Raw genomic sequence first — 16,919 nt, forward strand, 5'->3', positions numbered from 1 at the left:
CTATATTCTTGAATTTTACGTTTAGTACCTCTTGGTATTTTTTACAAATAGTTATATTCTCTTTTCTACCTTTGTTAGATGTAACCTGCCATTTGACTTGTTACGTTTTTCTTCAAACATTTTGAATATTCCTTTCTTCACGTATTGTGGCACGGTAGTCACTTCAGATTTTGTTATAGACCTCCCACTCCATTCGAGAAATTCAATCAAATCTTGGAATGTGCTCGAAATCGTCCTCTACCTATCTAAACTCAAATGTTCAAATCAAAGTAAATTTTAGTAAATTTGTGGTGATATTATTCTTTATATTTGCCGGTAAGTTTATCAAATATCTTTTTTAACTTTCTTTATTATAGTGCTCACAGAAATTCCGGTTACCTTTATTAATTTGGTTATATTTTAAAAACATATACATTCAGTTCTTTATTTGTTAGAACATAAGCTCCTTTTTATTCAAATCTTTTCTTCCTACTCATTCCTTCTTAAGTAATTTCCATCTGTGTCTTCTTTTCATTTCTCATTATATTTTTGAAATTGCAGTCCTCAACTAGATTCCCATTTTATTTTTTTTTTCTCCGCTGTTCTACAGCTACTACATTAAGTTGAGGGCTGCAATTTGAAAAAATAAAATGAGGGAGGAAGTAGGAACACAGATGAAAATTAATAAAGAAGGAACGAGTAGGTAGAACAAATTTAAAGAAAAAGGAGCCCATGCTTTAACATATAATAAAATTGAATTATGCATTTAATTTTGCGGCGCTGTGTATATTCATTTCACAATTGCAAAATAGAAAGTACCAATAAGAAAACTGGCAGTTTATGGAGTTGTATTCGTTATGTGCATGTATTCCTTAATTACTAGTGGTTCACATAAATGTTACACAAGTTGAATTAAAATTGATATAATTCTAAGGCCGAGAACACACTTAGCGATTTTGATCGATCTGATTTTTTTCCACTGTACGACGATGGAATAGACTCTGGTTGCACGATATTTTAAATAGTGTTGTGTATAACATGAACAAAACAAAACGTCTTGCATTACTGTTATTAAGTCAACGATTGGTATGGGGAAGGGAAAACAAAGACTTATGTGAGTTCTCCCCATTAATAAAAGGAGAGAGGGAGTTGGAGCCTTCTACACTTTGTTTCCTGATGTAAAAAACAATGCAGAGAGATTTTTCAATAATTTCAGGATGTCAATCTTATCATTCGACTAACTGCACCACCTGTCAACAAATCATATTCAAAGGAAAATACTAGACTGATCAAACTGTATTTAGCAATGATTAGGCTGGTAATAAATTTAAAGTAAGTAAAATTGGAAGTAGGGAATTAATTATTCACCACACAATTTTTAGATTATATATTTGTAAATAATAAGCTACAGTATTTTATTACTTATTATTTTATATATATATATTAATGTCTTCTTTTTCTTTCTTCTATCATAGGTCTATCGCCTGTTTCTTCTTCGGTATAATTCCTCATCCTGTCTCTAAGTTGTCACTCCATCTCTTTCGTGGTCGACTTCAACTTCATGTTCCAATTAGAGGCTTATCCCATGCCACTTTTAGCAGTGTATGGTCTGTCAATTGACGTATATGTTGGTTCCGTTGTTTCTTAGGCTGTGATACCCATTCTTTAATGTATAAAAATTTTATTAAAATCAATAGTGATATTTGAAGATAATGAAGTTGCTAAAAGACTTCAATATTTAACATTTTCATTCCTGATCACTGGAGATTAACATAGAACTTTTCTGCTTTTGTACGTTTGAAATTTTTTGGAAATTTATGACTGGAGAGTACTTGTAGTGCTGGAACTGAAGTACTTATAGACAGCGGTAAATGTATGTCAGTTGTTAATGCTTGTTGGGACATCTAGGGAACATTGAAAGGTTGAAGCATTGAACCACTGATTTCCATGTTTTACTTTTGAGACAATTACTTCGGCTGTTCCCTCAACTGTAGTTACTGCAGGAGATACTGTAGCAGAGTTCGATTCTTTAATGTTATTTTATTCATCTCCATTGATGTAACTTTCTTCAGTTTCTCTTTCCTCATAAATGTTGTTCAGGAATTGAAGCTAATCGTTACATATTTTTTATTTTTGGCGGAACAAGAACTTTCTTTTGATTGTTTATAATTTTTTGTGACCTTATGAATTTATCTCATAAGTGTTTCCCCCTTCTCAAGATTCATTTACCTGAAAATAAAATATTTATAAAACTAAATAATGAAGTAAATTGAATAAGTACGACTTGTTAACGATAGTAAATGTTTTGCATTGAAACTAAAATATTTTTTAATTATTAGCTATTTAGCCAGTTGATGCAAATTTATCTCCATGATTTGTATAGGATAGGAATATCTATGGCAAGATTAATTGCTAAAGAGGTCTGTCAAGCTCTGCGACTAGTTTTACAAAGTGAGTGCGAACCACCATCCAGCAAAGAAACTTATAGGAGTCAGTATAGAAATTTGATTCAATAACATATATCCCATTATATAGGGGCATATATGGAAAGCACATACATCTCGTGTGTTCAGTGGGACGTGACTGTTCTTCAATTCAAGATTATTATTCAATTGTCTTCATGGCTATGAGAGACAGTTCGTATGGATATACTATCGTTAATATTGGAAGTTATGAGAAAAACTGTGATATCTGTATTCAAAACCACTAAGATATAAGAATCAATGGAAAGTGGTTCACATATTCTCCCTAAAAAGAAGTGTCTACCAGTAACAGAAAGCCTGAAATTATTTCTTGGTCGCTAATGCTGCTTTTGGCTGACGAAAACATTTGTTGAGACCTTACCATGATTCTTACTTGACTCATGGAGAAAATATTTTGCTACAGGCTGTGTAGAGCAATAAGGAATATAGGTGGGGTTTCGAATTAATCAGTAAAAAATGGCGAAATTTTCAGTTCCTTGAATGTACAACCTGATTTTGCTAGTAATATTGTCAAGGCCTGTATAGTGCTTTATAATAATGCTGGAAATAAAAATGGGTTACGTCAATTTTAGAGCTTGGCAACATTCAAGAAGCGTGCACTACAAGAGGAAGTTTGAGAACCAATAAGAGGAGAAACACTATCTGCAGGTATTTCGTGTCAAGTGTTAGAAGCGTTCCTTAGAATATATGAAAAATCTGAGGTACGAGATATGTGAAACCAGAAAACATAAGCATAACTATAGTATGTTCAGTATAAAAAATAAACCTAGTTGAGTGCTTGGTCTCATATAGCAAATAGGCTGATTACATTGAGTTGTGTGGAAAATTCTGTGACGGTGACTAGTCCAAAAAACATTACTAGTGGAAGAAATTGTTTTAAGTAACCGGTACCAAAGAACAAAATAAATTCTAGGACAGAGCGACATTTCCAAAACAAGTGTTCTAAAGGTCCTACATTTGCATATGAATATGACAAAAATTAGTGTAAGTTGGGTGCCTCGAATTCTCAGCGCAGTGCAAAAACAGCGCCGAGTAGAATGTTGTGAGCAATTTTTAGAACTTTGCCGCGAGGACCCAGTGTAATACAATCAATTGTAACTATGATCTTGACAGAGATTGAACACCTACCATATAACCCTGATCTGGTCCATTCCCACTATATTTTGGTCGCATAGCTGACTCTAAAGATGCATCATATTTTTCTCTAAAGTTAATGCTAATGTTTGACTCCTCGATTTATATCGAATTCTTGAGTTTTTTCATCTCTCGTAATTATATGTTTTTGGGACGTGCAATTTTGACATGTCTTTCAGTATTATGTCTTTTTTCAGGCTGTCGAAAGCTCGTTTGAAGTCTATAAATAGAATGTGGATATTCATATTTTGATCGTAACATTTTTCTATAATTTGATTTAATATATGGATAGCATCTATTGTTGATCTCCCGGGCCTAAACCCATATTGACATTCTCCAAGATGCGATGCCGTATACTTTTTTAATCTCGTATTAACGATGGAAGTCAAAATTTTGTAGACTGTATTTGGTAGGGTGTCAGGTTTGTAATTAGCGCACATTTTTGGGTTTCCGTTTTTGAATATGGGCCATATGGCTCCACTATTCCATCCGTCTGGCATTTGTTTGTTTTTGCAAACTAGCTTTATTAATACTCTTCAACATTATAATGGACGAAATCATAAAAGAAGTCAAAACGGCAGGCAGAGGATACAGAATGGGAAAACATGAGTTTAAGATAGTTTGCTACGCTGATGACGCGGTTGTGATATCCGAAGATGAGGATAATCTGCAAAAACTGATACACAGATTTGAAACAGTTGCAGGAAAATTCAATATGATCATATCGACACAAAAGACACAATCCTTGACAATAGCGAGAGAACCAAGAAGATGCAAACTGGCAATTTTTAATAAAAGTGTAGAGCAGGTTATGTCTTTTAAATATTTAGGGGTTAACATCACGAGCTATAGGAACTTGAAACAAGAAGTCAAAACGCAAACAACAGCAGCATCTAGGATATCAGGATTCCTTCGAACCGTGATATGGAGGAATAAATTTTTAAGTATCGGAAGCAAAACACGGATATATAAAATTTGTGTCAGACCAGTAATGACATACGCCATAGAAACGAGGGCGGAGACTGCAACTACTAAGCGGATTGTGTGATGTGTGACGTTCTGGATATAGTGAGATGGGCCAGAACTAGAAGAAGAGCATGGAGAGATCATGTCAATAGAATGGACTACGATCGACTGGCGAAAATCGCAAAGGAAGAGAGACCCAATACAAGTAGACCGCCTGGAAGACCACCAAAGCGCTGGTATGAGAGCTGGTCCTCGGAATCACAACTTAGGCTGCCTCTTTGAAAACACAAGACATAGTCTTAAAATAAGAAGAAGAAGAAGCTTTATTAATTGTTAAAGTCTATTAGTAGTTCATTTCCACCGAATTTTACCATCTCATTGACGATCTCGTCTGGTCCTCCTGCTTTGTTTAGTACATTTTTTAATGGTACCTCTAATTCTTTGAGCATTGGTGGTTGTTTTCCTAGTTTTCTACTAGTATATTTTTAAAGTGTTGTTCCCAAGCCCTGCTGTCTGCCTGAACTGTAGCTTTATTCCTGTTTTGATGTTTAATGTATTGGTAAATTTTTGAGTAGTTTCTGTTGTTTACTTCAAATTCTTCAATTATTTTGTTGATCCACACTTCTCTCTTGCTTTTGTTTTCTACTTCTCTTCCCGAGTATTCTATATTTTTTTATTTCTTTTGTCGTTAACCATGTTATTCTTCCGATTTTCTTTTCACTTATATTTGTTTCGCAGTCTTCATCAAACCCTTGCTTTTTCTTTCTTTTGCTATATTTAATTTGTAATGTGTTATTTGCTATGTCCAAAATACTTTTCATTATATTTTGCCAGTTCATGTTTATGTCCGTATATTCGGAGATTATCTTTAGAAGTCTATATAACTCATTTGGTTATCACAAGAAAGTGCTCTAAATCAACATTTGTTCCTCGAAAAGATCGTACATCATGAATCCTGTTCCGTTTCTCCCTTGTTTCTTTTCTCCTGCATATCTTTATCAATTCTTCCTTCCATCTTAGCTCTTGTAATGCAAGTATTTCTATGTTATGAATATGTATGTTTGGAAATAAAGGAAGAATATATTGAAAAATAATGACAGTTTTCTCTATTTATTCCCGTTTTTACCCAGGTTGGTTTTCACATTTTCCCGGTTGAAATACTACACTTTTATGATGATAAATATTTAGAAAATACAAGTATTATAAAATAACCAAGTTATTGTTTTAATCTAACTAATTTTAGTCTTCAAAGGTTTTTTCTTTTTTTTCAGAGTTTATCTCTGTTTCCCAGTTTTTTCAGTTTTATGCAAATGTGGTGATTTTTTATTTTGTGCTGGGCTATATCTTGAGTATGCTTTCCTCATAGAGAGTATCATGGATTTTGAAATATCTACATTTTTTAGTCCACCAATTTTTTAGAGAATCGTACACTAATTCTTGGCCTATACGTGGTTCTTCTTTTGAATTTTCAACCAAAATCTCGTTACTGATAGAAAATCCTCCTGCTGCAGTCGCATTGCCGTAAGAAATTATTAGAAAAAGTTGAACTACTTTTTTTAAACTACTGTTTTCGATAATTTCCATCAATTTACTAGAGTAATCTGATTCGGCAGAATATCTCTAAAAGACTTATCTGCTTCTTACAATGTAGTGACGTTGAATCTGTTTTCAGTCAACAAAATGTTAAATGCTTCAGATATCTGTTGCATGGATTATTCTGGATCGTTACCAGTCCGTCCTATTGGGATTAAGGAGAATTATTGCTTTAGCTAATATGAATGCTAATTTCGCAAAAGTTTGGAAATCGTATACATTAAACAGTTTCTACAATGCTTGCGAAAGACCAATATGCCCTTATCTTTAACTCCAATGCATTTTTTCAAAGTCGCTCTTGCAGCATACCCTAAATCGATATCTTGCACTTTTGTGAGGTTGCAGTATAAACCAGTGGCATCTTTCTTGGAAATGTCCATTTTTTGCATAAGAGTGTTTTCAAGAATGTCGCCTGCAACAAATTGAATCAGGTCTTCATAAAGAAATGGAGTTAGGGGCCAATCACTTTGAAAATTTTCAAGGAATGGCTAGTTCTTCGGATAAGGACTGAAAGAATTATTCCAAAACTTTTCATGGTTTTAAAACTTTCAAATGATGGCTTTTGATTTGTGTTTTGCAGAGAAGATATGCATTTTTTCAAATGCGGATAGTGACATTTGTTAAACAGGTATGTTTTCAGACATCTTACTGAACAGAATTTCGGAGGAAATTCAGTGGAACCAATAACGGATGAGAACATTCCTTTTTGATGTTTTAAACGATTTTTATCGTTTTGAGCCACTTTTCAAAATAACTCAAAAGGCTTTAAGGGAATCCCCCGCTGTCTATATCAGGCAACCATAGATCCGGAGCCCGTAAAAGTGCAGTTGCGAGGGAGGTTCAACATGTTTCGATTGGATGATGTGATTTTCGAGATCACCCGGAAGATTTTTATGCTATACAAAGACCACCTTACTCAAAATTACTGAAAATTCCCAGTTTATTAGAAATTCCTGTAGAATAACCGGTTTCTTCCGGCTCTGTGTAATTCCCGTCTTTTCTCCGACTTTCCCTTGAAATTTTAAAAATGTAAAATGAATGAAATTAATTTTTAAACACTATTTATTCCTTTGCTTTGCTTTTTTGTAAAAATATTTTAATGTCTTGTTGATTTTTATGTATATGCAATGTAAGATGTTAGTGGTTTATTTTTATAATTTTCATTTTATTCATTTTACTATTGCAAATAAAATAATTGAAAAATATAAACGCAATAAGGTCAATTCAATAACGTTATGCAATAAAAACATTATTACTTACCAAAAATATTCTTTTTGCTGTCTTCCAGATTGTCAAAGTCACTTCTGAATTAGCACACTCACAAGATGGTCCCAGAAGAGCCTGGTCCAACAAAGAAAACACGAAAATTTTGGAAAAAAATATATTTATGTTTCAACATAATCTCCTTTTAGCAAACACTAGTGATGCTTAATAATTTCGACACTCTTTCTATAATAAGAATCGTGAAGCTCTTCAAAATAGCCATTAACTGCCGATATAACCCCTTCATTGTTGGAAAATCTTTTACCACCCAAGTCTGGGAACAGAGGGACTTAAATATGGCAAATAGGGTGCATGTGGTATCAATTCAAGCTTTAATTCATTAATTTTGGCCATTGCAATAACGGAGAGTCTTAATGAAATAACACTTTCTTTTGAACCAAATACGATCGTTTTTTCTTGATTTCTTCGCTAAAACGTTGCAATTAGTTTGCATACTACTCGCCGTTGTTAGTTTTCCTTTTTCAAGACAGTCAATGAAAATTATCATACACGCATCCCTAAAAACGTACGCCATGATCTTGCTTGCAGATAGAACGGTCTTTGCCTTCTTTGGAGCCGGTTCTCCGTTTTCAGTCCATTGTTTTGATTGTCCTTTTATTTCGGGTGTGAAGTGATGTATCCATGTTTCATCCACGTCGCAAAAATTAGGCTTTATTTGTGTGTAACTTTGACAAAAACTCGATGGAAACATCTTTACGACGCTGTTTTTGTTCTACTGTCAGCAAACGCAGCACCCATCTTGCGCACAGCTTTGTCATTTCCAAATTTTCAGTTAATATGCGATGTATCGCACTTTTTCAAATATCTACTGTCTGCTATCTCGCGAACTTTTTGGTGACGATCATCCAGTGCCGCTTTGTGGATTTTCCTCAACATTTCTGGAGTCTTCATCTCACTTTGTCGACTACTGCGATGCCGGTCTGCGGAGGTCGTACGCCCTCGTCTAAACACTGACTGCTACTCGTTCAATATTGATGGCTGCCAAACAAAAACTAAATAACGTGGCGTCTTCAAACTTGGAACATATGCTGTATAGATTGTGTACTTTCTAAATCAATGGTATCTTTCAAGCAACTACCGCCATCTCTTGGTATCCCAGGTACTTCTTGGACCATCCTCGTAGTTTGTGGCCTTACTGATTTATAATATAATATAATATGCACATAATACAAACACACAACAGTGGTCGGCAGTAGGGCGAATGACGCGTTTGTAACTGTCCAAGAAACCGGCGAATATAGTGGGCGGTTATATTGTTGCTGTCGGCGTTAAATAATCCGTTCGGTTAAAAACGCGAAGTGTGTTTCGGCACTTACATAGGTAAAAGAAACATGTTAACTATCAATATAAAAAATATTGGAGGTGTGAGAAAGAATAAAAAATTTTCACCGGAAATTATAAATATGGAACTTTTTTCGTTGTAATTGTGAACATATAAATTAAAAATTTATATACAAGAAAAAATAGAATATAATTCTATTTTGGGAAAGGATGTAATAATCCTTTAGAGTTTGGAGTAAATGTATACTATTGACCGATATGCATGGGCAAATTTTTACAGAAATGAGTACGGCACTAACCATTTTCTGTAAACGGTCAATGTAAAGAAGGTAATTGAGCAATTATTTTTCTTTCTTTAGGATAATGATCAAGACTTACAGATAACAAAATGTTCGTTTGACTACATACAAAGATTTGCTAAGAAAACATACATGATGTTATTAGTGAGGTTAATTTAAAAACACTGCATAAAAAATTACATATTAGTTTCAGAAAAACCTAATTGTTAAATCACACCGATCTTTACCAATTGATGCGTGATCTAGATCAATTCGACAATATCCAGGAGCTATAATCAATTTAGAAAAATATGTTATTATTTACAAGAAGAGATGAACAACAAATGAAGAATTTACTTACGTGGTCGAGGCGGAACTTCAGTTGCTTCTTCTAACTGCCTTAATTCAACTTCTAATTTGACTATACTTTTGAAATTGTGCTGCATTAATTTCATAATTTTTTTAATGAAACCAACATAATCTGAAATCATTTAGTGAATATAATAATGGCGTTAGAGTAATTGATTATTCTACCTCGAGGAAATTCTTTAGGACTAACTAATTCTCTAAAAAAGTCTTGAGCTACACCTGCTTGCCCACCATCAGTCTCATCTTGCAGGTTACTATTTTCTCTAAACCAAAATCTAATCGTTCGAGATTCTGGCGTGTGTTTTCCAGTTTCTTTGCTTACTAGAAATACTCGGAATTCTAGGGAAAGTTGAGCTGGCGATGATACACCGTTTTCTGAAATCGGAAATGGACAATTTTGTGTTAAATAGATAAAGCTAATAACAAATAATTGGAAACGCATTTTTTGGAAAAAAAAATGTTATATACTATCAATCATACAGGGTGTTTCTATTTCTATTTGACTGACAGTGCTCTACCACAGAGAAATTTCAATAAATGATTCATTTTGATAGAAATACGAATCCTTCGGGGCATAGTTGCTGAAAAATTGGGTGTTCAAAATTTTAAATAAAAATCAAAAAAATTAATTTTTTTTGCAAATTTGGTGACCAATATGCTTCTTAATAACGTAATATTTTGACATAAACAAACTCTGAAAAAATTTACCAGTGGCACGCTGACAGGATTAGTTGTCATTTTTATCCGCCTATTTTTTACACCACTGGAGCAACTTCTTTTTTTAATCTTGTTTTAAATTGCTTGTTTATTTTTGGTTTAAGAACTTGAATTGAGCTAAAGCGAACGGTGTTGTAGAAATTTGCCTCTAAATAAAAGTCTGCAATCATGTAAGTAATTTACAGACTTTTCAATTTTCTACAACACCGTTCATCTTAGCTCGAAATTGGTCAAACCACCTACTCGTGAAAAACAGTATTACTTTATTCACTTGTTGCATAAATAACTATTTAAGTAAATTTTTCTGTCGAAATATCACAATAAATGAACTTGGGTAAACCATTATACCTCAGAAATAACAATAAATCCAGTATTTTAGGATTTTAAAGGTTTATGTAATCTTTAAAGATTACTGGAAAAAGGGAAATTGGCTAATGTTATTATTTTCAGAAAATATATAAACGAAGACATTTCAAGTGATCGTATCATATCTGGATCAATCAGATTGTGGCAATACAAAGGATTGAAGGTTCCTGTAAATACAATATTTTTTTTCATTTTCCTCTTTTTAAACGTAATGAGAACGTGGTTTTTAGTTTGTGTTTTGTTTATTTTAGGTGAAATTTACACATGTCATTACACTAAAAATGGCAAATTTCCACATTTCAAAATTGTATTAATTTAATTAAAGGCTTTCTGCCCCAAATTAACTGTGAATAATCTTTAACAAGTTAGTTTTTTATTTTATATTTTTATTCAAACGTGCTGAATTAGTCTTTCTAATTCTTCGGTGGATATAACGTCTTTCATTTGACGAATTTTTTTAACTGTCGTTAAAAAGCGATTTTAACAGCAATAAAAAGGATTTATTTGCTACTGGACGTTCCAAAAAAATATTCTTGTATCTACTTAGTAGTGGAATTTCATAGAGCTTCAATAACACTGTCTGGTCTTCTTATTTGAAGACAAAATCTTCAATTTTCAACAAAGATTATATATCAAAATCATAAGATTTTTATACAACTTGGTTTCCTTAGTATTCGCAGGTGTTAAATCTGTTGAATCTTTTGGAGAATATTTTTTTCAACAAAACGAATCACTATGAATACGTCATGCAACAAAGCTTTTGTAACAAAACTGACAACTTTATAACACTTTTTAGGTCAGAGTTCTACTTAATTAACCTGGTGTAAGAGTACGGTCCCAGAAATACCTGGTCTGATCTAGAGATGGCAGTAGTAGCTAGAACAAGCTTTGAACAAAATTGGTAAAAAAATTTCCTACCGAATATCGTACGAGATTAAATTAAATCCGGAATATTTTCCTCGCTAATGAGTATTTTTAGAAAATTTGTCTCTTCCACGGATAGGAAGAATTTTCAAAATATTCATAAGCTCGAAAAACAATTTAACCTCTTGTAGTATTGCTGGTGAAAATTTGTTAAACTATTGGTGGTTTCTCTATAATGTCCTATATAGCTAAAATGAAGTGAATCACCAGTAATATTTCACTGTTTTAAACAAGTCAACCATACCGATAATTAAATATCGTTAAAAACTGAGGTGGTGACTAGAATCTAGCTCTCGATCAACCCCAGTAAAACTACATTAGTCCCTTTTATAAAGAGAAGGAAGGCGAATATACCCACACCTATACTCCAAGTAAGCAAAATATATAGGAGTGATCCTGGATAAAACACTTACTTGGAATAATCACCTAGACAAGATTTCAAAAGCCACTGCGGCTATATGGATTTGTCACAAGTTTGTTAGCGATATGGGGACTAAACCCTAAGATGGTATTCCGGGTATACCAAACAGCCATCAAACTCCCGCAAAACCAGCACTTCCAATACCTTCAAAATAGATTTACAATCTACTGTAATCATATGTCGTTAGATACAAGCTAGTTTGATCAAAAACCGGCGTGAGATGTGTAAAGTGGCCGGCAATTAACTTCTTTCAGATCGTTTTTATAAGCAACTAATGCAGCGAGTGCAATACACTAGTTTATGAACTGCGTGTGGAAACTGATTTAAAATTATATCTGGTTTGGCAAAATTTTTTAAAAGAGCTTCATGATCCTGGTAATTTCTTCCAAATCGACAAAAACATCAAAGAGTCTTTTACATTTCATGATTTTTTTCCAATCAATATATAATTTAAATTGTAGAGATTTTTTATTTTGTTTTATGAGTGTAATCTCTTGTACTTTATATCATATAAAGTCGCAATTTTAATAAAACATGACGAAGTAAGCTGTCGCTTCTGAAAGTGATTTTTTCGTGTTAGTAGCTGCTCTGGTTCAATCGACTATAAAGAGAAGCAATAAATATTTAAAATAGAAAAAGCGAACTGTCGAGAACTTGAACTTGAAAAAGATAAATTGAATAGTGGAAAAAATATGTCGAGTGTTAGAATACATATTCCCCTAGTTCATTGGATCATCTGATAAGTTACCTGATGTTGCTTCTTTATTTATAACTATGCCTGTGTGCTCTCCTCCAGCTACATGCATTTTGTCATTTGTTTTGTTTATTTTACGTCTCTCTATTATTAGAGTTGTGGAGTTATGCGTTTTGCATTTAGGGGTCATCACAACCTGTTCTTGATCCATTGTTTCTGTCATATTTATCTAGAAGGAAGAAAAATATCAGTTTACGATAAATTTACATTTTATGATATTATTATTTTCTTTAATTATTCACACATTACAAACACTAAATTTCAACTATACTCAATAACGGATTTTACAACTAATTATTGGAAAGTATTTGACTAACTCTCTTTTATATCTCTGTATGTATACTCGTATTTACAATATACTTTTTCAACTTTGTAATCTTCAGCATTTATTGTTTAAATTATCATAAAGACCGATAGTAGCAACATTTGCATTAAAAATTTAATTTTATGATTTTATATGTAAGTTTCGTTTCAAAAAATCTTATCGAAATTTCCATCAATCAAACTTCCTTAAATTTTGCTATAAATTTAAAAAAACTATATTTTATATTTATACTGATGAAATGAATTCCTTGTTCATATTCTACTGTATAAATAAAGAACAAAGAGTTCGTCTTTGTTTATAGATTCAAGTTACATTTTATCGACTTCTCAAGAGATTACTTAAGCCATAAACATTTTATTGTTTCGAAACAGATAATCAGGAAGTTATATATTTATCCAGAGTGAATGTAAAAAGCTGTTTCCTTGCCGCTTGTGAAGTGACTTTCCCATTACTACAGACATTAACACTTTCTTTAGTGCGCGATTGAACGATTCTGTTTATATTAACAATGTAGAGGGTGTTCCATCAAAAATATAGATCGAATAATAAGTTACGATAATTAGGATAATTGATTTATTGAACAAGATTTGCATAAAACTGATAAGTGAATTAGGGGAGAATATCTGTGATAGTTGATAACGAGAAGGTGCTTAAAAACGGGTTAAGGCCACAATAAATCAATAAACGTGCATTTCGACCCATCCAAAACACACGTACCATTAGAATATAATAACAATCATATAATAATACTTGTATCTATATAATATTCACCTTATAAATAATAATATTAATATTTGTAAAAAAATATATTTAAGAGTCTTCAAGATAGATATAGACACACACATGTATTTGTCGACAGTGATATTGCTATCAATGTACTCACTGACCACCGTGTTGTTAGAGGTAAGTAAACACAATATAGTATAAGCGTTGTTAAATGTGTAAGTTGGAAATATACCAGTGATTTTAAGATATGGTTATATTAAGTTTGGAGGGCCTAAACCTTCAGTCATCACTTGTCCAAAAAAAACACGAACTAGAAAGAGGTGAGATGTGAAGAACTATTTCTGAGCTTGTCTCTTTTAAAGACAAAAAAGTAACTTGAAATATTGCGGTAATTCAACGCCAGTCCTGGTTAAATTCTTATGAAACGTAGACGTACAGTAATGAGCCCTTGCATTTGAAAATACATACTACAGGTACACATTTCTCTGAACATCTTCCTCAATAAAACAATAATGCTTCGACCCCGGTAATTCCAAGCTACTTTCTCTTAGGGATTCCAAAGCACCTTCCTTATGTCCTAATAGAAAACAATTAAATTAATCCTCTCCGATATACGGAGAGGATTAATACGCTGCTCCTAGAGATTTTGATGTACGTATAGTAACTTTGAGTAGTTATCGAATTTTGATATTGGCAAAAATATGGAAAAATTTCAGTATGTGTACAACAAACATCAAGAATTAGAAAGAAAGATCGAAATAAGAAGCTTTACTAGGGTTGCCTGAAAAGTTTTCGACCTAACACTTTTTCGTTTTTATTTTTCGACATAGTTTTTTTTCAAGACTATACACTTAATCCAGCGATGCTCTAAAGCTTTTAACTTTTCCAAATAATAGAGGCCGTCTTTCTCCTTAAAATATTTGTATACGTATGCGATAACGGCTTCGTCAGCTGAAAATCTCTTTCAAGTGAAACAGGAAAATTTTGCTGGTGTCCAATCTGGTGAATATGATAAGGGGTCAATAATTCGAAGGGCAATTCGTGAATATTAGCCATGGCAGGTACCGAAGTTTAAGAAGGTGCGCTGTCCTGTTTAATAAAAACTTTTTTTCAAGAGCGGTCACTTCTTCAAATTTTTCCTCTTACTTCATATATCTAAACTGCAATAGTCTCATAATCGTAATTTAGCGGATAATCAAATTGTGAGATGAGATGGCTCGAGAAATTTCTAGTATGGTTTTATCATGGACCAAGTTGACACATAAATCATAAAGACTGAGAGCCAGTGTTAAACAGACTTACAGTATAGTAGCAAATTTCACATTGATGTCAGGTATACTGTTTCACCCTCCGTTGGTAGAATGGGGGCTCACTATTCCCATCGAGAGTTCCTTTGAACTTATCTAGAAGTCGAAAGGCATAATATTGACTTTCAAAACGTGATCGCAGCATGTCTTTCGTTTTGGTATCTTAAAATATATAATTATTTGTATAGAATAATTTAAGGGTACACACTTATTCCAGTTCCCATTATATTTTATATTATTTCAAAGCTACTTCAATTTGACACAAATTTAGGTTATTTCAGCAAAGCTGAAATTTATATAGGATACTCATATTATTATTATACAGTGCTTTTCAGATAAAAGTATCCACCTTTAATAACTTTTGTAATACTATTATTTAGAAAAAATCCAAAAACACGTCAATTTATATTGGAAGGGGCAAGCATTATGGCTTATTTAAACTTACTGGAAAGGCCACCACCTCACCCCTAGCAGCATCCCATTTATTTTTTTAAATTACTTGTCATATTTTTTATGTAAAATTTGGATACTCCTCTTTGAGCTGATTTCAAAAATGTATATTACTTGTAGGTTAAAGTGGTTAGTTTATGAGATAAACAATTTTTCTTTTAAGAGCACAAATTTTACTTATTATTTACTTTCACCTTATTTGCCTGTACTAAAATGGGTTGTACAACAGTTCAAACTCTTTAATCTTTTTAACTGTGCTATTTATTCTACTTAAAAAATCCAAACAACAAAAAACTCTACTTTTTATTAAAGTTTGACATTGTCAACTAGAATTTGTAGTCACTATTGATAGTGTAATTTGATACATTATTTATTTTGTTTCTCTGAAATGGTTTACTCTTACGTTTACGTGGTTTATGCAATGTATACGAGGATGTATTGATATCTAGTTAGCCTAGACCAGTTCCCATGCATAAACAAAATATTGCGTTACCATAGCAACGAACAGTAACTTATTAGCAGTGTCAGTGTAAAATTTGACGTCAAAAAAGTAAACCAGAGTTACGCAATAAATTAAAAGAAAAAATATGTCCACCGAAATTGTGAAAATCGAAAAATTGGAGTATCGAGCCATCATCAAATACCTGTATTTAAAAGGGTTAAGAGGTAAGAAGATTTACGAAGATATGCTTAATACTCTTGGTGATCAATGTCCTTCGTATGTGACCGTGAAAAATTGGACTGCAAGCTTCAAAAGAGGTAACTTTTACATTGAAGATGATGACCGATCGGGAAGGCCAGTTTCTGTGTCAATTTCGGAAAATATCGATGCTGTTCATGAAATGACTTTTAGAACCATCGAATTGGGTTAAAACGGATATCTGAAGCACTGAATATTTCATACGAACGCGTTCATCATATAGTTCACGTCAATTTGGACATGAGAAAAATTGCTGCAAAATGGATCCCCAAATGTTTAAATGTTGACCAAAAGCGTGTAAGGGTAGAAGCATCACCTTCGATTTGTGCTCGATTTGAAAACGATGTAGACTTCTTAAAACGAATTGTTGCTATGGATAAGACTTGGGTACATTTCTACGATCCAGATCCTTTTTCCTCAACTGAAAAAAAGTTTAAAAGGACGTAACTTTTCTTCCAACGAGGAGGTAATGAAAGCTGTAGAGGTCTGGTTTGCAGAACAAGAAGAAACATTTTTTTGAAAGGTCTAGAGACGTTGCAGGTTCGCTGTAATAAATGTATCCAATTAAGAGGAGAATATGTTGAGTAATAAAATATTTTGACATTGAGATTTTGATTGGTTCTAAAGTAGGCTAAGAATTTTTCAATATATCCCCGTACACAGATTTACAAAATAAGACACATAGGTTGATTCTGACAAAAACTTTCTCGGTCGCGCTGATGAAGAGACATAATTTTTTAAAATTTTAAAATTCATTTTTTATACAGAAATAAGAAAAAATTCACTCACAATTATAACGATTTTAATATTTATTATGTTCTAACAAAGTGTACAACTCGAAATTGAAATATAAAATAAATCA

At 32.8% G+C, this 16,919-nt stretch overlaps 1 protein-coding gene across 2 annotated transcripts in view; it reads right to left on the reverse strand.

The window, feature by feature from the left end:
- LOC130449113 (uncharacterized) overlaps nucleotides 1-16,919 on the reverse strand; it is a 101,499-nt gene that overhangs the window by 53,139 nt on the left and 31,441 nt on the right. For both annotated transcript variants that reach the window (XM_056786798.1, XM_056786797.1), the window contains exons 2-4: nucleotides 12,544-12,718; nucleotides 9,533-9,742; nucleotides 9,360-9,479 (exon numbers count right to left, since the gene is read on the reverse strand). In XM_056786798.1, coding sequence (XP_056642776.1) covers nucleotides 9,360-9,479; nucleotides 9,533-9,742; nucleotides 12,544-12,712 — 499 coding nt within the window. In that variant the 5' untranslated portion in view covers nucleotides 12,713-12,718. The remainder of the gene's footprint in view (nucleotides 1-9,359; nucleotides 9,480-9,532; nucleotides 9,743-12,543; nucleotides 12,719-16,919) is intronic.

The sequence above is a fragment of the Diorhabda sublineata genome, chromosome 9 (genome assembly GCF_026230105.1).
Source record: "Diorhabda sublineata isolate icDioSubl1.1 chromosome 9, icDioSubl1.1, whole genome shotgun sequence".
In the NCBI taxonomy this organism is placed as follows: domain Eukaryota; kingdom Metazoa; phylum Arthropoda; class Insecta; order Coleoptera; family Chrysomelidae; genus Diorhabda; species Diorhabda sublineata.